This window comes from Montipora foliosa, chromosome 9 (assembly GCF_036669935.1).
Source record: "Montipora foliosa isolate CH-2021 chromosome 9, ASM3666993v2, whole genome shotgun sequence".
Classification (NCBI taxonomy): domain Eukaryota; kingdom Metazoa; phylum Cnidaria; class Anthozoa; order Scleractinia; family Acroporidae; genus Montipora; species Montipora foliosa.
Genome location: NC_090877.1, coordinates 12,934,878 through 12,959,548, shown reverse-complemented (window position 1 = coordinate 12,959,548; position 24,671 = coordinate 12,934,878). Strand labels below are relative to the sequence as shown.

The window sequence follows — 24,671 nt, the reverse complement described above, 5'->3', positions numbered from 1 at the left end:
ACAGCAGTCCAGGTGTACAGAAGATGGCAGACCTACCCAAGAATCGAATCTCCCCAGCACCACCATTTACTTACACTGGTGTTGACTACTTTGGGCCCTTCATTATCAAGGAGGGGCGCAAGGAAATGAAGAGATACGGCGCTCTTTTCACGTGTTTGGTTAGCCGAGCAGTCCATATTGAGGTTGCAAGTTCTCTTGAGTCAAGTTCATTTATTCAAGCACTCCGGCGCTTCATCGCCCGCCGTGGTCCTGTCAGAGAAATAAGGAGTGATAACGGTACAAACGTTGTTGGCGCACGAAACGAGCTACTCCAGGCCATAGAAGAAATGGATCATGAAGAGATCCACGCCAAACTCAAGAAGAAAAACATTGACTGGATCTTCAACTCACCCGCCGCCAGCCACATGGGTGGCGTTTGGGAGCGACAGATCAAGACCACAAGGAAAGTTCTCGCTGGATTAATGGCAGAATATGGCCATTGCTTAGATGAGGGATCGTTTCGGACCCTAATGTGTGAAGTGGAGGCAATCATTAATTCAAGACCCCTGACAACAGTCTCTGGCGAGCCTAACGACCTTGAGCCGCTTACTCCCAACCACATCTTGACAACCAAGTCAACTGTGATATTACCACCACCAGGCAAGTTTCAGAGCTGTGATGTGTATATACGTCGGTGGTGGCGAAGGGTACAGTATTTAGCAAATCTATTTTGGTCTCGGTGGAAGAAGGAGTACCTCGTTGTGATGCAGGAAAGGCACAAATGGCAACATTCTCAGCGAAACCTGGTTGAAGGGGATGTCGTGGTAATCCGAGAAGAGAATGTTCCGCGTAATGCCTGGTCGCTGGCCCTTGTTGTGCGAGTGGAGCCGGATTCACAAGGCTTCGTCAGGTCTGCTGTCGTCAAAACGCGAGAAGCTACAATGAGAAGACCAGTCAACAAGCTTTTCCTAATTCTGCCCAAGGAGGAACAGGAAGGAGATCAAGAGAAGTAAACGCCCCTCAGACGTTTAGGGGCCGGGAATGTTGCAGCAGAATCGTGCGTGACATTTCCTTTTTGTGTGACGTTTTATTGCATTGCGGTGGTCTGGACCTTGCCGGGGTCCCGGATGACCAAGCGAGTTGACACTGTGGTGAATTGTTTTTGAGCTGAAGGTTTTAGTAGGATAGTTAAGTTAAGGTTCTCGCTCAGTTTACGGTACCAAGGACTCACTGTTTACGGATTAAGGTTTCTATAAGGCGTCGCGAGGATATTAGGACACAGATGTGAGTTTTTTCTGTTCATTTTAAATGATTTGTTTCTTGTTTTATTGTATTTTCATATTCGCCCCTAGTGCGCTTTGTAATGCTAGGTTTTGTGTTTTCCTATAGTTTTTGTTACCGCCATCCCATCGTATCATTGTATCAAGACTGCATGTAAACGAATCTCTGTGGATTTTCAAGTAAACTGAGTTGTTGTCGTATGTTATATGGTACATCGTAAGGTCCCAATGTAGCAGTTCCGCCGCTACAGGAGCTTTTCGAGGCTTTTTTGGCACGCTCCATGAAAACTGGGATGGCTCAGCACCATAAAACAAAAATGCAATAAAAAATAAAAAATAATTACATGACCATGATGAATGAACATGTTGTGGTGCTAATGGTCGTTTTCATAAAGTTACGAAAAATGTTAAACTATAAATGTCAGTTAAACTGTTTTTGATCTCAGTACATTTATATGAAACTAATGAATAAGGTACAATGACGCACAACAGTAATCCACTGGTATCCGTAACAACTATGATATTTTCCTTCAATGTGAAAAGCCAGCCATCAGTCGAAAGCTATATAATGTTACAATTTTAAATGATTTATGTACAAAGGAACAAATAAGAATTTAGCATATGGAGCCGTAATGAAATATTTGCCATGACGTTTTTGTATCTGTTTATGCATTTCACATACCTTTCTTCAAGTCCCAGCGGCCTGACAATTTTCTTATAATATCTTCTTGTCTAAAATGTTCACTGCAAACAATAGTTGCAGCAGTTACATTGAAGTCATCCTTTCCATGTTGCCGCTTTATAAGGTTACACCGGCGATTTCTGGTCTTTGGGTCGGTTGGAAAACTGAAAAAATGATAACCAGCAGAAAGCCCTTTGTCATTGTAATAGCAGTTGTGACAGCCGTAAACGGCACACTGTTTCCCTCTTTTCTTCGAAGTCGACGGAGGAGTATCTTGGTGGGTGTTACTGCTGTTCATTATCGAAAAGTATCCCGAACAAACAGGACAAAAGCGAACAAAAAGCAAAGATGAGGGTAGATTCTTTGTTAAACACATACCAGATACGAAATGAGACTCAACGCGAGCCTCGAGATGATGTTTGCGCGGCTTCGATTCCAAGATGGCGCCGGGAACTGTAAAAAGGCCTATTGCCTGAAGTAGAATGCCCGTTGTGTTGGCGTAATGAAAGCTACAAAGCTTTTTCAGGGAAATTGGCGCCATATCTCCCCAGTAAACACGCTAAATTTCACAGCGATCGGTGAAAATTGCGGCATTCAACAAATCCTACGAAAGCCGATAAGCCGGCGTATCGGTTTGAGGCCCCCTGTAGAAAAAGAGTTTTAATTAATTAAGATAACTTCCACTCAGGTTGTCAAAACTGATGTCATTGCTGTCATCCTAAACAGCCCATCTCCGAATTATGAATGTTCGGTTACTTTAAAATTGAAGATTTACTCTTTTTTATTGCTAAGGACATTCGCGTTGACATCATGTGCTTTACATTCAATCAGGTACTGGTAAAACTGTCACTGCCGTGCACATAGCTTACTGGTTCGCAAAAAGAAATGAAAGTTCGAAATCGTACAAGGTATGGGGAAAAGGCCCGGGAAAAACCGAGGAAGGAGCTCCTAAGGTAATAACACAAGTTATTTACTGTGGACCGTCAAACAAGGCTGAGGATATGGTTACAGGTAGGTTGTGCTTCCTCATTTCACTGTCAAAAAAGAACTCGGAATTCATTTTATTATATAAAGCTCAGCAGTTTATTAAATGAATTCAATTTTTTTCAAAATAAAAGTAAGCGATAAGTAAGCGCTTCAAAATTTTCTACCGTAGGCATTCAACATTAGGGACTTTAAGCAAATCGCTACGGCTGGCGCTAATACGGCTGCCGGAAGTAAATTTCTCCCAAAATGAAACACTGCGCATGTACGTCGGTTGCATCCAGCCGTAGTGTGAAATCTGACTACGTGAGTGGCGGTGTTTTGCCGTAGTGGCTACTACGTCGGGTTTATTTCGCTTCTCTGGCCCTTTTCAACTGACATCTCGGCATTTTAAGAATTCTGTTGGATACTATATCCTTTAAAGTCAATTTAAGTCAAGGATTGTGTCAAGGTTGCCTCTCATAAGCTTGTAAATCCGTATGAACTTACGATAGGTTTTGGCAAAGGTGTTGGAATGGCGAAGTGAGTTCAGCGCGCGGTTGTTTTTCTTCGGTTAAGTTTGCTTTGAGGATTTAGTGAAGATGTTTTATATCTGGATACTATACGATGCTATTTTGCTTCTTTGAGTATAGATACATGTGTCTTTTTCACTCGATATTCTTTGAGATATTTGTTTCTGAAATTGTATATTTCATCCATCAAATTGTTGTTATTGTACAAGGTGTATAGCATTTGCTTTTGCTCAGAAATAATCTGTTCGTCCTAGCATGGCGAACAACGGCCATCGTCCTTTCAGCGAAGCCATTTGAAGGTAAGAAACTAAATAAATGAGATTTTAAACACCTTTAGCCCATGTTTCCTTGTATTTTGCTTTGCTAAACTTAAAATTTAGCAGACCACCGAGACGTAGTCTCCCCAGACCTTTTCAGTCACGGCAGCCGTAGTAGCACCATCCGTAGTGATTTGCTTAAACTCCCTATTTTAATTAATGCAATTTACAGTTCCCGAAGCTCTTCCTGAGTTGCTTGGTCAATTGTTCAGCAAGAATCTTTCTTTATCTCGACGGTAGTGAGCCATTGGAAGAGATGCGAAATATCAGTAATATAGGTGTTTTCAACGCAACGTGAATACAGTGCAGATCTCCCGGTATCGACATTAGTTTCCTGTCGTGTAACGTCATAATGTTATTTTCTTGCGCCTTATGATTGAGGAATGCAAACACTTCGTGAACTTTGCATCCGCGAGAAAAATTATTGATAGACGTTAGCATTTCTTTAATTTTTATTTTTTAATTACAATATTATTTACAACTCACACCATAGTTAATAGAGGGGAATGGTTATGAAACCCGACAACTTTCTTTGTTGTAGTTTTTTGTTCTCTTTTCTGGCCTTGACCGTGCACAAAACACAATAGTTGTTTACTCCGTACTGAGGAACTAACCAATGGAAACGTGTTAGTTACGTAATTCATGCATAATGTATGAGCGCAAAACAAAAGATTGTGCACGGTCGTGGACTTTCCAACCTAAATCTTGGCATCTTTGTTTGCTCCTTTGATGTTTGCCGAGCTTCCAAACCATTCCCCTCTATTAACTATGCTCACACTACTTACAATGCCTATCGTATTATTGACGACACTATTTACAATCCTACCAAAAGTATTAGTATTGAAAGGAGCACTAATTACAGTTACAGAACTTACAAAACTAACCATAACTACAATTCCCACCCCCAAAAAATAACCATTACACTAAAAGATTCTTAAGACCCACCGAATTGTGCCTTAGAGTCTCTTATATATTACCATAACGCCCTATGTAAACTTCAGATTCATATTCCAAAAGCCTTACATTTAAAGCCATTAAAATTTGGGATTACTTGATTCCTCTGCAGTTTCAAATGTAAAGGTTTCCGATAAGGAGGAGATAATTAAGTAAGAGGTATGGCTAGATGTTAGTAGTCTTCCTTCGTTTGGTTAGTCGAAGTGGGCAAGGCATTTGCTGCGTTTTGTTCCTTAATTCTGGTCACATGTTTGATTTTTCGTTCCTTCCGTCTTCAACCTCTTACAAGACCAGGCGCTTCCCGTCGTATAATGGCGTCGCAGATATTTTGCATTTCGGCTGTGAGTTCCCATTTATTGACTTGAACGGTGTCTCGATGCGTTGCCTCTACATCACAATGTGTTGGATAACTTTTGATTTTGCTGCGGTAAAACATTGACAACTCTTCAACTTCAAAGAATACTGTTCTGTTGTTCTTCTTTTGTTGTACTTTTATTGACAACTGGCACATAGTTCTTAAAACCTTTGAGTCCCTTCTATCCATTTTTTCTTCTGTATCTTCTAAAGACAAGGGGTTTCAAGGCAAGGAGTCTAGCTGTTATTTTGCTTTCACTCCGCATCTGACATGCTTTAAAAAACCTGCTTTTTCAGGTAAGGCAGAGTGTACTTTGATTTTTTTATCATTGCAAGCACGTTTGCTTTTTGCGGGGTCCGAGTTAAAAATCCTTCAAACCACATCTGATGACACCCTCAACAAAATTCATTCCTCGAGTGTGCCCCACGAGATGAGTACAGTTGTGGTCGCATCAAGAACCGAGGTTCCCAATGCGGGCAAGAATAAAATTCATCGGTCGACTGCATGCTGATTTTGTGAAACGAAGCATGAGTCAAATAGAAGTTAACCGATATCTATGAGTGGAAACAAGTAAAATTTTGATCAAGACCAAAGAGAAATTACTGGATTTGCATTACGTAAAAGTAGAGCCTTCGGGAAAATAGTGTTATATCTACAGTGGTGTTGTCTGTTCAACTTGAGCTTTATCTGCTACGTTCCTGTGCGTCTTCACCTCTTCTGTGTTCGCTCCTTCTTTGCCAGATACAATGATATCTTTACGACATCGTTTGCATAGGAGTAGCTTGCGAAATTCACGTCTGAAAGCGGAATTCATTCCGGCATACACGAATGGGTTTATTGTGTTGGAGAAATAGAGGAAAAACATACACAAGAGTTCGACATTTCGAGGCATTTTTTCCACAAAGAAGAAACGTCGTAAGATTACAATTATCCAAAATGGTACCCAACATACCATAAAGGCAAACACGACTGCAAAGAGGGATTTACTGATATTTATTTCGTGCCTGCTAATACCAGTGTTAACGCCTTCCTGAATATTAGTTGAAGCATTTTCGTTGTGCTGGCGTATCATCTTCCCGACTTTTCGATAACAAAAAGCAGTTGTTATCAGAGGTGTCAAAAAGAAGAGAATGAGGACAATGCAGTAATGAATCATTTTCCCAGCATGGCTGTGATGTTCGATGGAGCACTTCGCATACCCTGGAATAAACTGGTGCTCTTGAAAACCTGCAAACCGCGGAACGGCAACATAGCAAGCAACAACGATCCACACGCACATGAGGAAAGCAATAGACTTCCTCTTTGAAAACCATTTCCTGTAAATCTCGTCTGGCTTGCACATCCTCACATACCGATTCACGGCCGTCAGACCCATCGTTACGGGGGAAACGTACATCATAAACAAGCTGAAGAAAGCGTTAAATTGGCAAACCAGGTCACCGAAAACCCATTTACTGGTTAAAAGCACACCACAAACGAAGGGCATTACAAAAATGGCGGACAGCAGATCGCTTACTGCTAGGGCAACGATGTACAAGTTAGTAATTGACCGAAGTCGAACGTTCTTGAAAACTGCGATGCAGACTAACGTGTTTCCTGTCAGCGAAAAAACGTTTAACGTTAGTATCGAGAAAACCTCCACAATAGTAATAAAGAGGCTGCGAGAACTCAGTTCATCGGTCATTTTAGAGCGACGTCTCAAGAAAATGGCTTTGTGAATCCAATAAATTTACGCCACAATTAAAAGAAAAAAAAAGCAGTCAATTTTGGTTTCTACATATCTCGAACGTTATTAATTTGTCGTCTTCTCAAAGTCATAGCGTCTAAAGATTTGAACTTTTTGGACATGTTTATCCTATATCAAAATTGTTTATCTTGTGAATTTGTTCAGAATGACATCTACACTAAATTTAAAATCACAAAAGCTTCTAAAAGTGTAAGCAAATCTGTCAAGTTTGTTTTCTCAAACATAACTTAGTAATGTGGTTTCACTATTCAGCTGCTACGCGTGGAAAATTCACCATCGTTAAAACTGATTTCAATATGGAGTCGTCCACCTTATTTATACCGAAGAACTAAGATGTAGAATTCTTGAAACATACTGAAACAACTTGAAATTCATTACTATTTGTCAATGTTTCAAAGCCTTGGCCTCAGTCTGTTTACAGCTGAGTAGTATGTCTCTTCCTCAGTTAAAATATTCTTTACCTTTAATAGTTCAGCAAATACAAAAGACTGCAAGTATTGACAGGAGAACCCTTAACAGGAAATTAATATCTCCCTCACGGAAGGATTACTTGGAGATACAATAAGTAAGAATTAAACAGATAAAATCATAAATACATAGACTAGTGGAAAGTATGTACAGTAATAAACTAGAAAAAACATTAAACAGAAGGGCTTTGTTTGCTACATGTCGCGTCAGCCAATAACTTGTCTTCTCAATGTCGTCGTGTTTCAAGATTTGAACTTTTTGCACATGTTTATCCCTATATGAGAATTGGTTATCTTGTTCATTTGTACAGAATGATATCTGCACTAATTTAAAATCACATCAGCTTATAAAAGTGTAAGGAAATCTGTCAAGTTTGTTTTCTCAAACAAAACTTCGTAATGTGGTTTTACTGTTCAGCTGCTACTCCTGGAAAATCCTCCAGAGTAAAACTGATTTCAATATTTGGTCCTCCACCTTATTATGCCGAAGGACTGAAGTGTAGAATTCCTGAAACATACTGAAATAACTTGAATTTCATTATTATTTGTTAATGTTTCAAAGCCTTGGCCTTAGGCTGTTCACGGCTGAGTAGTGTGTCTCTTCCTCAGTTAAAGTGCTACTATGATCAAAAAAACATTTTCTTTTTTTCTTAAGAGTTTGAAAGCGTGTTCGCTTAACACCTGACTGGTAAAAATGTGAGCTTTGATTTTTATCCAAGGGCAGTTTATTTTGAGTTTACGGTTTGGATTTCACGGTCCGCCATTACTCACGTTCAAAACTGACCGATTGGACCTCAGAGGGTTGGATCTAGAGAAAAGAGAAGTCATTAACTCACTAGCTTAAATTTTCAGCGTGTAAACGCAACTTATTTTATATGCAAAAGACGACTTTAAAAGTCTGAAAGCCCGAAACTCCCGTGCTGCATATTAATTCAGCCGCCTACACACGCATTGCATTCTTAAACCAGTGAGTCTCTGACGTCATTTTCTCCTCGATCCAGCTCTCTCAAGATTTTAAAGTTTGTAATGGCGGACCAATAGATAACAAAATTCCAATTAAAATAAACAGGTCTTTTTAAAATCAGAACTTAAACCTTGGGTTACTTAGTGTTAAGTTAACATAGTTTTAAAATCCAAAGAAATAGAAGAATTGTTTTTTGGTCGCAGTAGCGCTTTAAAATATTCTTTATTTTTAATAGTTTAGCAATACAAAAGACTACAATTATTGACAGGAGAAACCTCAACAGAAAATTAATCTGACTTCCCTCGAGCTCACGGAAGGGTTACTTCGCAATACAATAAGTAAGAATTAAACAGATAAAATCAGAAATACGTAGACTAGTGGAAATTATATGTACGATAATAAACTAGAAATAAAATTAAAACGGAAGAGCCTTGTCAATTCAATAGATATTCATCATAAAAAATTAATAATAATAATAATAATAATAATAATAATAATAATAAATAAATAAATAAAAACAGCCAGTTTTGTTTGCTACATGTTTCGTCAGCCAATAACTTGTCGTCTTCTCAATAATGTCATGGTGTCGAAAGATTTGAACGTTTTGGGCATGTTTATGCCTATATCAAAATTGTTTATCTTGTTTATTTGTTCAGAACGATATCTGCTCTAAATTCAAAATCACTCGTTAAGATTCCCGTGTTGGTGATGTTGTTGTTCTTTTTGGCTGACTCTAACCCTAACCCTTCTTTTGTTTTTCTTGGTATTTAAATTCAGTATCAGACACCATTGCACTATCGAATTACCTTGCAGCTTGGATATCGTATAATGTACGAAAACCTCTGAGAGTACAATTAAACAAGTTAAACGCGTTACCATAATGCATGTGAGTTTATAACTTATGCGAGTTTATAAATGAGAATTCAGATGTAAGCTGGTCAGGAGAACCCAAAAGATAAAAAAAATAATTAAAATGTTAGTCGGAACCAGACAGTTACAAAAAAAGAGTAAGCAGGGTATAAATTTGATTTGCAAAAAAGAAGGGCGGAACTAAGATGATCGGACAAAGAAAACTATCAGCGTTTCTAAAGTGTAACGAATTCTGTCAAGTTTGTTTTGTCAAACATAACTTAGGGATGTGGTTCCACTGTTCCGCTGGAGTACCATGATTGGATAGAGGAAACTATTAGCGCTTCTAAAAGCGTAAGGAAATCTGTCTAGTTTGTTTTCTCAAACTTAACTTAGTAAGGTGGTTGGACCACTCTTAAGCTGCTACGCCCGGCAAATCCACCAGCGTTAAAACTGATTTTAATAGAGCGTTTTCACTCACGTGACCAGCAGCCATATTGGATAACTGAAACAAAAGAAAGTATTTGCATAAAAATAGAGTTCAATTCCCGGAGGATTAGTTTGGTACACCATCATGGCCGTCGTCCCTTTGTTTTGGGACACCAACATGGCCTCCCAGGCTCATGTAAAAACGCTCTATATGCGGTCCTTCACCTTATTATACCGAAGACCTCAATCAAGTGTAGAATTCCTAAAACATACGTGTACCGAAACAACTTGATTTTCGTTATTGTTTGTCAATGTGTCGAAGCGTTGGCCTCAGTCTATTCACAGCTGAGTAGTATGTCTCTTCCTAAGTTAAAATATCCTTTATCTTTAATAGTTAAGCAATCTAAAAGACTACAAGTATTGACAGGAGTCAAGACAAGGACAACCCAAAAGATAAAAAAGAATTCACAAAATTAAAATGTTAGTCGGAACCAGACAATGAAAATAACTTGCTAATGTGGTTCCACTGTTCAGCTGCTACGCCTGGAAAATCCACTAGCGTTACAACTGATTTCAATATGGGGTCCTCCACCTTATTATACCGAAGAACTGAAGTGTAGAATTCCTAAAACATACTGAAACAACTTGAATCTCATTATTATTTGTCAATGTTTTAAGGCCTTGGCTTCAGACTGTTCACAGCTGAGTAGTATGTCTCTTCCTCAGTTAATCTTTAATAGTTTAGCAATACAAAAGACTACAAGTATTCACAGGAGAGCCCTTAACAGGGAAATTAATACTTCTGTCGAGCTAACGGAAGGGTTACTTCGAGATAAAATAAGAATTAAACAGATAAAATCATAAATACATAGACAAGTGGAAATCATGTACAATAATAAACTGGAAATAAAATTAATTATCAAACTAGTAAGAAAAATAAATTAAGAAAATGTAAAAAACATCCTTCTGGTGTAGATATAGGATTTTAATTGATCCTTAAATTATCTTAAATATTCAGCTTTTTTTAATTTAAAGGCAAAGAATTCCTGGCATCTGTCGGCGTCATTGCTCTTGAAAGAAATGATATCGGCCAGGACTTGTCTGGTTGAAGCTGAAGGATTACTCCGCCTAGGCCGTAAGATAAGGCATCTCCTGCTACTTTAGTTTCCTTGTTTGGGTCGTACCGGGCCAGTACTGGGACTTGAGTGAGGTCAGCTTTGATTTGTTTGAATTCTCTCTGCTGCTCGTTTCCCCATGTCCACTGGTTTACCTTGTGTAAAAGTTCTCTGATTCCATTAGCAAATTACATTAGCCTGTGTCTACTTTCAATTCTGCTGGTTGCCTATTTGGCTTGACTGTTGCTTTCCATGACTCTTTAGCACCTTCTCTAATAGCATTTTGCTCAGGAAGAACTCATTATCATATTGGTCCTCAGTTAGCTACACATCAGCCACCCGCATCCGAATTCCATTTCACAGTTCGCTTGAATGGCAAGCATTTCTTATTGGTTGAACTATTAGTATAGTCACGTTAGTGCAGGGATGGCACAGTGGTGAGAGGTTTTTCCTTCTCCTCAAAAACCAATATTTGATTTTATTCGCGCAAATTTGTTGTTTTCAGTTTAAAGTGTCTCCAAATATAGTGCTCTTTTTGTTTCATTCCAAACCAACGATCCATCTTGGTCTCAGAGCAATGGACATAGGTAATATTTTTTTCTGGAAGTACCTCATTATACTAGATGACATAGTGAGACGACGTCGTTTTGGTTAATTGCTTTCATCTGAGTAACCTGTTTTCTTGACGTCAGGGACGTTTCGAGATTTTAAGCTTTTTGAAGCCCGTGACTCAAAAGCTGTTCTATGACCGAAACTATTAAATTTCACCTGACGGGCAGCTTTGGGTAAGCCTGCGGTCATCTGAACCGAAATGTAAGCTGGTTTTTACTGGGACTATGTGACGCCACAAGTCACGCAAATTTCACAGCGATTGAGCGTAATGCTAATGTTTGACGAATTTGTTTTCGTGTACATGTTCCCCTATTATAATACGGGGGTTGGCAAAAGCAAAAGAAGCATGAGGCTTACGGCAAATGGCAAATGTTATTGTTGTCATATGACGTCATACTGTTATAAACTTGCACTTGTGAACTTTGGACCCGCGAGACAAATTAGTGCTAGCTTTTTTTAATTCTTATTTTTTAATTACAACATTATTTACAATACACACTACTTACAACCCTACCAGAAGTAACAGTGTTGACATAAGCACTATTCACAGCTCACTACTTACAAAACTAACACTAACTACTATTCCTATCCCCGCAAAAAAACCATTACCTCAAAGGATTCTGAAGACCCGCCCAATTGTGCCTTAGGGTCTCTTTTTATGACCATAACGCCGTATGTATTCAGTTTCATATTTCAAACGCGCCTTAAATTTAAACACATTGATATTTGGAATCACTTGGATCCTTCTGCCGTTTCAAATGTAAAACTTTGCAATAAGGAGATGGTTAAGTAAGGGGCGTGGTTGGACGAAAGTTGCTTCTTTCGCAGTCTTGTTTCGTTTGATTAGCCAAGGTGGGCAAGGCAGTTGCTACGCTTTTTCCCTTGACCCTGGTCAAGTGTTTGATTTTTTCATTCCTTGAATCCTCATCCTCTTACAGGAACGGGCGTTCCGTATTATAATGGCGTCGCAGATATTTGCACTTCGAACCGTGAGTTCCCATATATTGACTTAAAGGAGCAGTGTCAAAATTTTTGAAACAGTTTGCTAACTTTTTCAAAGGAGTGTGTGGGGTTCGAATATCTTACACAAACAAAGCCATCCGTGGTCACTTTAGTGAAGCAAATATCCTGTGGCGTTCAGAAACAAATTCACTATATTTTCCTTGTCGTTCTTTGCTCCTTTTTTCTTTGATTTTGTTGTTTGGGAGGGGTTTTGATCGTATGTTAGCATGTCGAGCCGTGGCGACCATCGAGCTGGAACCAGATAAATAGTGATTCAGTCTCCTCAAGAAAGCAAAAGAAGAGCAGTCAAAGTACCAATACAGCATCTACAATGAAGAGAAACTTTTTAAGGAGGCGCGAACCAGTTTCAATGCTTCCAAGTGACGCTCTTATTAGAAGAATCGGCACAAAATGTTGTATCATGTATTGGCAATATTGTGGTACCATATGAAACACGAATTATTGCTGAACAAGATACAGTCATTTTTGTGACGTAATACGTCACCGTGGCAACGGGAAAGCCCTGTAAAAACACCCTTTATTTTGTCTTTAGTTGCTTATATCTCAAAAACAAACTAAGTGACCCCCATTTTTTATTTCTGAAAAGTAATCAGAAGTGCACGATGAGACTTTCTGTAAAGTTTTAAAAAATTCTGTATGGCGGATTCAGAGCCACCTTAATTTTTTGATTTTTCAGAGGTAGCTCTGAATCCTCCAGACAGAATTTTTTTAAACTTTGCCGAAAGCTTCATCGTGTTCTTCTAATCACTCTTCAGCAATAAAAAAGGGGCGTCACCAAGTTCGCTTTTGAGATATGAGAAACTAAATCCAAAATATAGGGTGTTTTTGGTGGGCTTTCTCGTTGCCAAGGTAACTTATTACATCAAATTATGATCACATCTTGCTTGAAAATAATCGGTGTTTCATACGGTACCATAACATTGCTGTTACTTGATACAGTGTTGTAGCGTTATTCGATCTAAACAGAGAGTCTTCTTAGTGTTGAAACCCTTTCGAGCCTCCTTAAGACGTGAATTCATGAGAAATTCGACGTATGGTGTAATCAAAGTGCAAGCTGTTTCACTATGACCAAGGATCGAAGTCCATCTTCGTATTTCATTTCTAGCGAGTCGCTTAAATGTCAGAGACCACAACATCATCGTTTGTTGATAACACATTTATTATGTTCGCTCTAAAATGTCTATTTGAATATTTTGAAGAAAAATCTGCATTTAGATGAGAGGAACTGGATGCAGTGGTTGTGTTTATTTGTTGCACGAATTATAAAACCGCAAGCGGCGAGTAAAACACGGCTGAATTTTTTCGCTGCTTATCGTCTTTCGACTTCAAAGCCGTCTCTTGGAAATAAATGCACTCTCTTTCAGCCTTGAAATGGCGTGTTAATCTTGATAATATGTCTGGTTTATCGCAGAGAAAACAAAAATATTTATGTGTGAGTGCTTGAACCACCGACAGCGTTCCCGGTCACACTTCACTGAATTCAGCTGTCACGCAGAAAACAAACATGCCATCATATTTGTGTTCTGAAGCCGTATTTAGGCTAGCGAAAAAAAAATTAACGTCTTTTAAAATCTGTGAGTGTGATAATACTGCGCATGCCATCTCATGACACTGCCCCTTTAAACATGCCTCGATGCGTTGCCTCTACATTACCATATGTTGCATAATTTTGATTCTGCTGTGGTCAAAGATCGACAGCTCACCAACTTCAAAGAATACTAGTACTGTTCTGTTGTTTTTATTTTGTTTTAATTCTTATTGACAACTGGAGCACAGTTCTTAAAAACCTTGCGTCCCCTCTCCTTTTATCCTTCTTTTCTTTTGTGTTTTCTAAAGACAATGCTTAAAGGCATGGAATCTAGTAGTTATTTTGCTTCTACTTCGCGTCTGAAGCATGCTAAACAAAGCTGCTTTTTTCAGGAAAGGCAGGGTATACTTTTAGGCTACGTTCACACGGTACCGGACGAATTTTCGACCGGTTGAAAAATTGACCGTTTACTCTGTTCGCACGGAACCGTGCAATACTTTTGCTCTGTTCACACGGAATTTACGTACCGGATGAAATTTTAACGTTTGTCTTTGGACTTACAAGCTGCTCATGCGCAGAGAGCTATTTCCAAGATCCAAAATGGCGCCAAAAAGGAGAAAGGTTGACGACAGCGGCAATGAGGCCAAAGATACGACACCTGAAAGCACTGAAAGAGATAAATATTTTACATGGATGATCTTTCCGAGAAGAGCGATTAAGATGGCAGCCTCCATGTTTTCTTCTTCCAGCTGAGCAGCCTCGCATTCATGTAACCAAGCCTTTACCGTGAAAAAAATTGGACGTTTCTGGTGTTCAGACGTGTTCAGAGCGCGCCGGTCAATTTTTCGACCGTACCGGCTAAAAATTCGTCCTCGATTTAGGCGTTCAAATTTTTGAACGGCGAGGCGTCCAACTTTTCGTACGTTTAGCGTGGTTCCGTGTGAACGGAACCCCTAAATGGACGAATTTTTAACCGGTAGAAAATTCGTCCGGTACCGTGTCAACATAGCCTTAATGTTTGTCCATGCATTTAATTTTTGCGGGGTCCGTGTGAAAAATCCTTAAAACCGCATCTGATTACAACGGCAACAAAATTTATCCCAGCTAGAGTGTGTCCCATGAGATGGGTACACTTGTATTAATGGAGAGCTTGACAACATTAGCTTATGGCTACCAAGTAATCAGATGGTTGTACATCCAGGAAAATCAGAGGTCATGAAAATCGGAACTCAAAGAAGTCTAAAAAATTCTAATGATCTAAATATCTTTATTCACGATCATCGTCTCAAGGAAGTTACAAACTATAAATATCTTGGTGTGTACGTCGATAGTACCTTGACTTGGAAAGAGCATCTTTCATATATGCAAAAAAGGACGTATCCAAAAATCCGTGTTATAAACAGACTTTCTAGTTTCCTGACTAGAAGCGTTCTATTGAAGATCTATAAACAAACGATGCTACCAACTTGGATTACGGATGTTCTGTTTGGATGAAATGTTTGAATTTAATGATAGACAGCCTAGAAAGGCTCCAAAATCAGGTTTTGCGCACCATACTCAAAACTAACAGGACTTCATGCACTCAGAGTATGAGATCTAAAATGGGACTCTTAACATTAAGAAATCGAAAGCGTTTTTCTGAGATTTCAGTTGGTCTATAAAATCATCAACGTCTATAGCTGTCCAAACCAACCAAAAGGCTATCTACCTCGTTGATCAAGTCCAGCAAGTCTGCACGGGAGAGATTTCAGAGACAACACTACACTACAATTACCAAAAGCAAATACAGCAGTTGCACAAAAAACATTTCAACATTCTGCAGCAAAGGATTGGAACGATTTACCAATATCAATAAGATCAATTACAACCTTTTCATCATTCAAAGCAGCCTTATAGGTTTTTGCTAAAATCAGACGAATTAAGTCATAGATGCACGGTAAATTAAATATTGTACTTCTTATTGCTATCCCTTTTTATTTGTTAAGATAATGTTTAAATAATTGATCTTTTCTTTTTTTGATAATATGTGATATGATTTTACGGTTTATTATCAATTTTATGTGGTTCAGAATTATTTTTATTTATCTGCTAATGTATCAATACCAGTTTGTTTTTAAGCAACTGATACATTTTTAGCACTTAAAACAATGCCATTATTATTATTATTATTATTATTATTATTATTATTATTATTATTATTATTATTATTATTATTATTATCATTATTATTATTATTTTTTTTCTTTAAAATCATCATCATATTATTGAGAATCGAGGTTCGGAATTCGGGCCAAATTAAGATCCATCGGTCGACTATTGATTTTCTGAAACGAAGAGTGAGTTAAATGGAATGGAACTGATATCTATGAGTGGAACAATCTCGTACCCAGAGTCCTCGGGCTTCTTGGCCAGCGGGTGAGCGCCCGGAGAGACTCTGGGATAATCGACTTGAACTATATTTTACGCTTGCGTAACAATGGCAGTCCGACAGGAAGTCGGTAAGTAATTCGGAAGCCCCAGAATTTGGAGGGAGATTCAAAATCTAAAACTAGTTTCAGTGCTGTTTGATTTTTTCTACCTCAGAAATATATAAATCACAAAAATAATAAAACGACGAGGTTTGAATTATGTCTTACACCGCACGGGAATTTTCCCACGCTGCTAAAAAGTGATTACTGTTGCTGTTGCAAAAGTACCGTGGGAAAACATTATATCAGTCTCTTTGAGGAGAAATCCGTGGAATAAGGTCTTGTCGAAGCCATTCAGAATTACGGAAACATCAAATCGTAGTAGAGGAGGACATTTGAGTCGTTTCCACAAAAATTTGTCGATCGTGTTGCTTGCACGATGGCATTTTGAACGATGGAATGTACGCTGAAACACTATAAATACACTTACCGAAAGCGTCAGAGGTTTCATCTTCACTTGCTCCTACAGCAAACCAATGATCATTTCTCCAGTTTCTTTGAGTTTAAGGCTAAAATTTTTGTTTCTCGAACACTTTCACCCGCCATTTCTACTGTTTACGGTTTTCTCTTTTCTGTTTCCGGTTAAACTGAAGCATACGTAATAAGACCGGAACCCACGTTTTCTGGGAAAATGGGGTCGATTATCCCAGAGTCTCTCCGGGCGCTCACCCGCTGACCAAGAAGCCCGAGGACTCTGGGTACGAGATTGGTTTATGTTCTGAATTTGCATTTATGGCCGCAGTTTGATCCTCTAGGGATTTTACGCCACATCTCGGTATTTAAGCCTTGTCGCCTCTCGCGTTAGTCACTCGACACAGCCAGTTTTACCGCTCGCACCTTGCCGAGCTTAATTTTTCCTAGTATGCTGTTTACGTTTAGTCTCGTAGTTTACAGTGACGCCGAACGTTTTTTCTCCGCCACTACTTTATTTCTTGTATGTTAGTTTTTTTTTCGTCCCCAATAAACACAACTGGTCGTGTCCTTCCTATTTCAACGTGTTGTTGCCATTCTGCTGATTAGAACTTAAACGTTTTCTCTGCGGCGGATCGCAGTGACATAGCAGAGAAGTGAAATTTTGATCAATACCAAAGAGAAATTACTGGATTTGCACTACGTAAACGTAATGCTTACGGGGAAACGGTGTGATCTCTCAACTCATTTTCGACATTGCTATTAGGATAATCATATAGTATTAACCAGCTTTGAATATACGATTATCATTATTTCATGGCACTGGCAGTTAAGGAATTCTGGGAATTGAACATTTTTCTTTTAAAACTCAACCCAGATATCCGGACTCGGCAGTCGAACATACGATCATTAGCTTACCTGTCATTGCTCCTAACCACTAAATCAGCGAATTTGAAACATAATAATCTAATTTAATTGTGATAATACCGGGCTATAAACGTGCGCTAACACTCGCCAACTAATTATTTTAGACAACTAACGAGAAAGGTCAGACTCAGCACTTAGGCTTGATCATTGAATTATAGCGATCCTATTCTAGATGCCAGGCAATAAATAGCAATAAATAGCAAATAGTGGTCTATTGAATGGAAGCTGTCCCTGTAAGCTGAAGCTCCGCGTTCAAATCCGGTCCAGGGATTACTTTTCCTTTTTTTTTCTTTTTATCTGCTACCACAAGTCCTGGGACTTAAACCAGTGTATATGACATGTAATTATGATTATTATATACTCAACCCTAGGTGATATAATGTGCTTATCGTTTGTTGTTTTGCCTTTTATTAGCATGTTTCGCGTTTTAGATTTTTTATCTCTGTAGGAGAGGCGGGGTTCGACTCCCCGACGAATTTGGTGTGCCGGCCCCGTTTAGGGGGTGCTCCCTCTCCTGGGCGATCCCCATTTCTGTTGTTTCCATTTTCTGTTGTCAAGACTTCCGGGCATTGCACCTCGCTCGGGGATCGCCTAAATACAAAAAAAAAATAATGTGATTATCGTCATTCCAATCTCCAGAACATGTTGGATGTCTACAGTGGTGTTGCCTGTCCAACTTGAGCCTTATCTGATACCTTATTGTGCCTCTTCAACTCTTCTGTGTTTGCCCCTTCTCTGCCAAATGCAACGGTATTTCTACGACATCGTTTGCAGAGGAGTAGCTTGCGAAATTCTCGTCTGAAAACGGAATTCATTCCTGCATACACGAATGGGTTAATTGTGTTGGAGAAAGAGAGGAAAAACATACACAAGAGTTCGACATTTCGAGGCATTTCTTCCACGAGAAAGAAACGCCGTAAGATTACAATTATCCAAAGCGGTGTCCAACATACCATGAAGGCAAACACGACTGCAAAGAGGGATTTACTGATTTTAATTTCGTGCCCGGTGATACCAGTGTTAACGCCTTGCTGAATATTAGTTAAAGCATTTTCATTGTGCTGGCGTATCATCTTCCCGACTTTTCGGTAACAGAAAATAGTTGTTATCAGAGGTGTCAAAAAGAAGAGAACGAGGACAATGCAGTAATGAATCATCTTCCCAGCATAGCTGTGATGTTCGAGGGAACACTGCGCATACCCTGGAATGAACTGGTGCCCTTGAAAACCTGCAAACCGCGGAACGGCAACGTAGCAAGCAACAACGATCCACACACACGTGAGCAAAGCAATAGACTTCCTCTTTGAAAACCATCTCCTGTATATCGCGTCTGGCTTGCACATCCTCACATACCGATTCACGGCCGTCAGACCCATCGTTACGGGAGAAACGTATATCACAAACAAGCTGAAAAAAGCGTGAAATTCGCAAACCAAGTCACCGAAAACCCATTTACTGGCTATAAGGGCACCGCAAACGAAAGGCATCACGAAAATGGCGGACAGAAGATCACTAAGTGCTAGAGCAACAATGTACAAGTTAGTCGTTGATTGCATTCGAATGTTCTTGAAAACTGCAATGCAGACTAACGTGTTTCCTGTTAGCTATAAAACGTTTAACGTTAATATCGAGAAAACTTCCTCAACGGTTATAAAGAGGCTGCGAGAACTCAGTTCATCGGTCATCTTAGCGCGACTTCTCTACCAAATGGTATCTAAAAACAGAAGGGTTTTCTCCATCCAATAAATATTCACCACAATTAAAATAAAAAAAAAAAGCAGCCAGTTTTGAATTGCTACATGTTTCGTCAGCCAATAACTTGTCGTCTTCTCTATGTCATAGTGTCTAAAGATTTGAACTTTTTGGACATGTTTATCCCTATATCAAAATTGTTTATCTTGTTAATTTGTTCGGAATGATATCTGCACTAAATTCAAAATCACATAAGCTCTTCCTAGGTTTCCGGTGTTGTTGTTGTTTTTGTTGTTGTTTTTTTGTTGTTGTTTTTTTGCTAACTCTAACCCTTACCTTTCTGTTGTTATTGCTGGTATTCATATTCAGTGTCAGACAACATTGCACTGTCAAATTACCTGGCAGCTTGGGTATCGTAGTATATACCGAAACCTATGAGAGTGCGATTAAACGTAACTCGAACGCGTTACCATATTGCATGCGAGTTTATATCTTTGTTGGTCCAAAGAAGAATTCAGAGCTGGTCAAGGCAAGGACAACCAAAAAGATACAAAAACATAACAAAATAAAAATGTTTGTCGGAACCAGACAATTAGAAAACAGAGTAAGCAGGATGTAAATTTGATATGCAAAGAAAAAGGGCGCAAATAAAATGATCGGACAAAGGAAACAATTAGCGCTTCTAAAAGTGTACGGAAATCTGTCAAGTTTGATTTCTCAAACATAACTTAGTAATGTGTTTCCACTGTTCGGCTGCTACGCCTAGGAAATCCACTAGGGTTAAAACTAATTACTTAACTAATCTTTTCATTGTTAACACTAGCAAGATATCGGGACCTAAGCGATCTGTTAAGATCACCGATCGTTTCACATGTACCTCCGCAAATGTCATTTATTGCATAACCTGCACGTTATGCAATAAATTATACATTGGTGAGACAGGTAGACGACTAGGTGACCGATTCCGCGAACACCTTCGCGATGTTGAGAAGAATGACAAGGATGCATCCAAGCCAGTCGCTCGCCACTTTAATCTGCCTAACCACTCCAAAAAACACATGGCTATCTGCGGCCTTTCCCTACATCTAGGTACGACGGAAAGCCGCAAGAATCTGGAACAAAAATTCATCTTTCAAATCGGCACCCTTAATCCTCACGGTATTAACGAACGCTTTTCATTCAACTAATATATTCCTATTTTTCACGTTGCCATGTTACCACCAATAGCGTAGCCCCTACTCTACTATAAAAACCACACGTAACCCATAATCCCTCGATTCGCTCTGACGAAGGGCTAACGCTCGAAACGTCAGCTTTTAGAATCTCTGTACGGTGGCCAATTTACATTATCAACTCCGTTGATAAAACCAAATTTTTGTATACTACTTCCCCACCGACGCAGCACCACAGTTTCTTTAGAAACTACCCCTTCATTAATTTCAATATGGGCTGCTCCACCTTATTATACCGAAGAACTGAAGTGTTGAAATCCCGAAACATACTGAAACAACTTGACTTTTACTATTAATCGTTAATGTGTAAAAGCCTTAGCCTCAGGCTGTTCACAGCTGAGTAGTATGTCTCTTGCTTAGTTAATCTTTAATAGTTAAGCAAAACAAAAGGCTACAGGTATTGATAGGAAAACCCTTAACAGGATATACTTCCCTCACGGAAGATTACCTCGAGTTACAATAAGTAAGCATTAAACAGAGAAAATCATGAATACATAGACATGTGGAAATTATGTACAGTAATAAACCAGATATAAAATTAAAACATAAGGGCTTTGTCAATCGAATAAAAATTTACCAAAATTTAAAAAAAGGCAGCCACTTTTCATTGCTACATGTCTCGTCAGCCAAGAACTTGTCGTCTTCTCAATGTCATAGTGTCTAAAGATTTCAACTGTTTGGACAAGTTTATGCATATATCAAAGTTGTTTATCTTGTTTAGTTGTTCAGAATGATATCTGCTCTAAATTCAAGATCACATAAGCTTTTGCTAGGTTTCCCGTGTTGTTGTTCTTTTTTTATTATTTTATTATTATTATTATTATTATTATTATTATTATTATTACTATTATTTATGATGACTCTAACCCTACCTTTCTGTTCTTATTCTTGGTATTTATATTCAGTGTCAGACAACATTGCACTATCAAATTACCTGGCAGCTTGCATTGGGTATCGTAGTATATACCGAAACCTATGTGAGTACGATTAAACACAGGTTAAACGCGTTACCATAATGCATGCCAGTTTATAACTTTGTTGGTCTAAATGAGAATTCAGATCTAAGCTGGTCAAGACAAGGACAACCCAAAAGATTAAAATAAAAAAAAAATTAAAATGTTAGTCGGAAACAGACAGTTACAAAAAAGAGTAAGCAGGATGTAAATTTGATATGCAAAGAAGAAGGGCGCAAATAAGACTATCGGACAAAGAAAACTACTTGCGCTCCTAAAAGTGCAAGGAAATCTGCCAAGTTTGTTTTCGTAAACACAATTTAGTAATGCGGTTCCACTCATGGTTCAGCTGCTACGATGATGGGACAAAGGAAACTATTAGCGCTTCTAAAAGTGTAAGGAAATCTGTCAAGTTTGAATAAGAAAAATAAATTAAGAAAATGTAAAAATATCCTTCTGGTGTAGATAGGATTTTAATCTATCCTTAAATTCTTTTAAAGATTCAGCTTTTCTTAAATGTAAAGGCAAAGAGTTCCATGATTTCGCTACTCTAAAGAAATAAGAAAATGTTAAAACATTAGTTCTTGCATATCTAATTTTTAACTGGTAATTAGGACGTCTGAGATTGTATTAAGAACTGTCAGCTGTCACAAGACAATATGACAGATCCAAATCACATAGGCCTAGCAAGCACTTAAAAAGGAAAACTAAGTCCACAAAAAGACCCCTCAAGGTCCAGTTTCTGAAGTCCCTCTCCCGTGTTGTTGTTGTTTTTTTGCCAACTCTAACCCTAACTTTTCTGTTGTTATTCTTGATATTTATATTCAGTGTCCGACAACATTGCAACATCAAATTACCTGGAAGCTTGGGTATCGTAGTATACCGAAACCTATATAAGTACGATTAAACACAAGTTAAACGCGTTACCATAATGCAAGCGAGTTTATAACTTTGTTGGTCTAGATGAGAAATCAGATCTAAGCTGGTAGAGACAAGGACAACCCAAAAGACGAAAAAATAACAAAATTAAAAAGTCAGGCGGAACCACACAATTGCAAAAAAGAGTAAGCAGGATGTCAATTTGATTTGCAAAGAAGGGCGAAAATAAGATAATCGGACAAAGGAAACTATTAGCTCTTCTAAAAGTGTAAGGAAATCTGTCAAGTTTGTTTTCTCAAACATAACTTAGTAATGTGGTTTCACTATTCAGCTGCTACGCGTGGAAAATTCACCATCGTTAAAACTGATTTCAATATGGGGTCGTCCACCTTATATATACCGAAGAAATAAGATGTAGAATTCTTGAAACATACTCAAACAACTTGAAATTCATTATTATTTGTCAATGTTTCAAAGCCTTGGTCTCAGTCTGTTTACAGCTGAGTAGTATGTCTCTTCCTCAGTTAAAATATTCTTTACCTTTAATAGTTCAGCAAATACAAAAGACTGCAAGTATTGACAGGAGAACCCTTACCAGGAAATAAATACCTCCCTCACGGAGGGTTTACTTTGAGATAAAATAAGTAAGAATTAAACAGATAAAATCATAAATACATAGACTAGTGGAAATTATGTACAGTATTAAACTAGAAAAACATCAAACAGAGGGGCTTTGTTGCTACATGTCTCGTCAGCCAATAACTTGTATTCTCAATGTAGTGTCTAAAGATTTGACCTTTTTGCACATGTTTATCCCTATGTGAAAATTGGTTATCTTGTTCATTTGTACAGAATGATATCTGCACTAATTCAAAATCACATAAACTTATAAAAGTGTAAGGAAATCTTGCAAGTTTGTTTTCTCAAACATAACTTCGTAGTGTGGTTTTACTGTTTAGCTGTTCTTACTGACTGCCCACACAGTTTGAAACCACCAGTTGTGTTTAATGGTCTTGTGCGGTCAGACCACTTAGCTATTATGGTCACTCCTCGCGTCGCTGCTAAACCTGACATGTCGTTTGTGTATTTTAGAGATGTTAGGGAGCACCGGAAGATTCAAATGGAGCATAAGCTGGAAGCGTACGTCTGGAGCAATGCACTGTCTTGTGATGATATCACCGAAGCGATTCACCTATTGGAAAACACCCTCAAAAAGATATTCAACGATTGCTTCCCTCTGATAAAGGGAATGTATGGCAATATTTTTCAAATTGAAGCTTAATTATGTCTGAAAAATGCATGGTTAACCCTAATTTTCTTTTTGGACACCAAGAGCACTTGCTAAATTCTGCTTTCTCCTCGTAGTTTTGGTTAAACACCTGTGTACCATCAGAAGTAGGAACATCAAGAGATATGGCGAGGTGAACGCTGACCTACAAGCAAGGATAAATGATCTCATCCGCTACAACCAATTGCAGGCTGTTCGAAATGAAAATAGAAAATATGGAACTGTGACCAAAGGTTGGTGGAATACTGTAAACAAAATCACTGTTAGAGAGTCTAAGGCATTAAATATCAGCTCTGTTATTAACCCTGAGGACATAAACCTGTTCTTTCAAAGAATTAACACTGATACGCAGTACATAGTCCCTCGGAGCTATTACCTATTCCGGAAGGAACTCCCGTCCCCAGTCTTGACGTGCTTACAGTTAAAAGGTTTATGACTCGTTTGAAGCGCACAGCTCCTGGTCCGGATGGAAGTCCCTACTGGCTGTGGAGAGATTTTGCACACCATCTTGCTCCAGTTGTCACTAAGCTTTTTAACCCTTCACCCAGACAGCAGTAACTTCCTCTTCTATGGAAGCTTGCAAACATATCACCAATTCCCAAAGAATATCCACTGTCATCGTGTGCTCAGCTACGACCGATATCGCTCACGAAAATTATCATGACATTGTTTGAGAGGCTCGTCTGCAATCTAGATTCTTTCACAAAGCTTAAGTCTGCGATTGGTATGGACCAGTTCGCTTATTAGGAACATTGCAACACCACGATAGCACTTATAAAATGTCAAAACAATTGGCTCCGGTGGCTAGATGGTAATAATGTAGACTTTGTTCGAGTTTTGTCATTTGCCTTTAGTAAAGCTTTTGACACCGTCTCTCGTAAAATTGTCTGCGAAACGTTGAAGACTATTAATCTCAATCCATATATCATGAATTGTATTATCAGTTTCTTAGGTAATCGCAAACGGAGGGTCGTCGCTGATGGAAATATTACTGTGTTGATATTAAAGGCGCTAGGTCACGCAA

The 24,671-nt window shown here is 38.7% G+C and overlaps 2 protein-coding genes and 1 pseudogene across 2 annotated transcripts; 1 reads left to right on the top strand and 2 right to left on the bottom strand.

The window, feature by feature from the left end:
• The first annotated feature begins 23 nt into the window (after positions 1–23).
• Positions 24–992, top strand: LOC137971457 (uncharacterized). The gene has a single exon (XM_068818282.1). The coding sequence runs from the start codon at positions 24–26 to the stop codon at positions 990–992; it is 969 nt and encodes a 322-aa protein (XP_068674383.1).
• A 3,318-nt stretch (positions 993–4,310) lies between these two features.
• LOC137970859 (melatonin receptor type 1C-like) lies at positions 4,311–6,802 on the bottom strand. Its single transcript, XM_068817482.1, has one exon. The coding sequence runs from the start codon at positions 6,745–6,747 to the stop codon at positions 5,716–5,718; it is 1,032 nt and encodes a 343-aa protein (XP_068673583.1). The 5' UTR covers positions 6,748–6,802; the 3' UTR covers positions 4,311–5,715.
• An 11,454-nt stretch (positions 6,803–18,256) lies between these two features.
• Positions 18,257–19,288, bottom strand: LOC137971456 (melatonin receptor type 1C-like; annotated as a pseudogene).
• Positions 19,289–24,671: the final 5,383 nt, after the last annotated feature.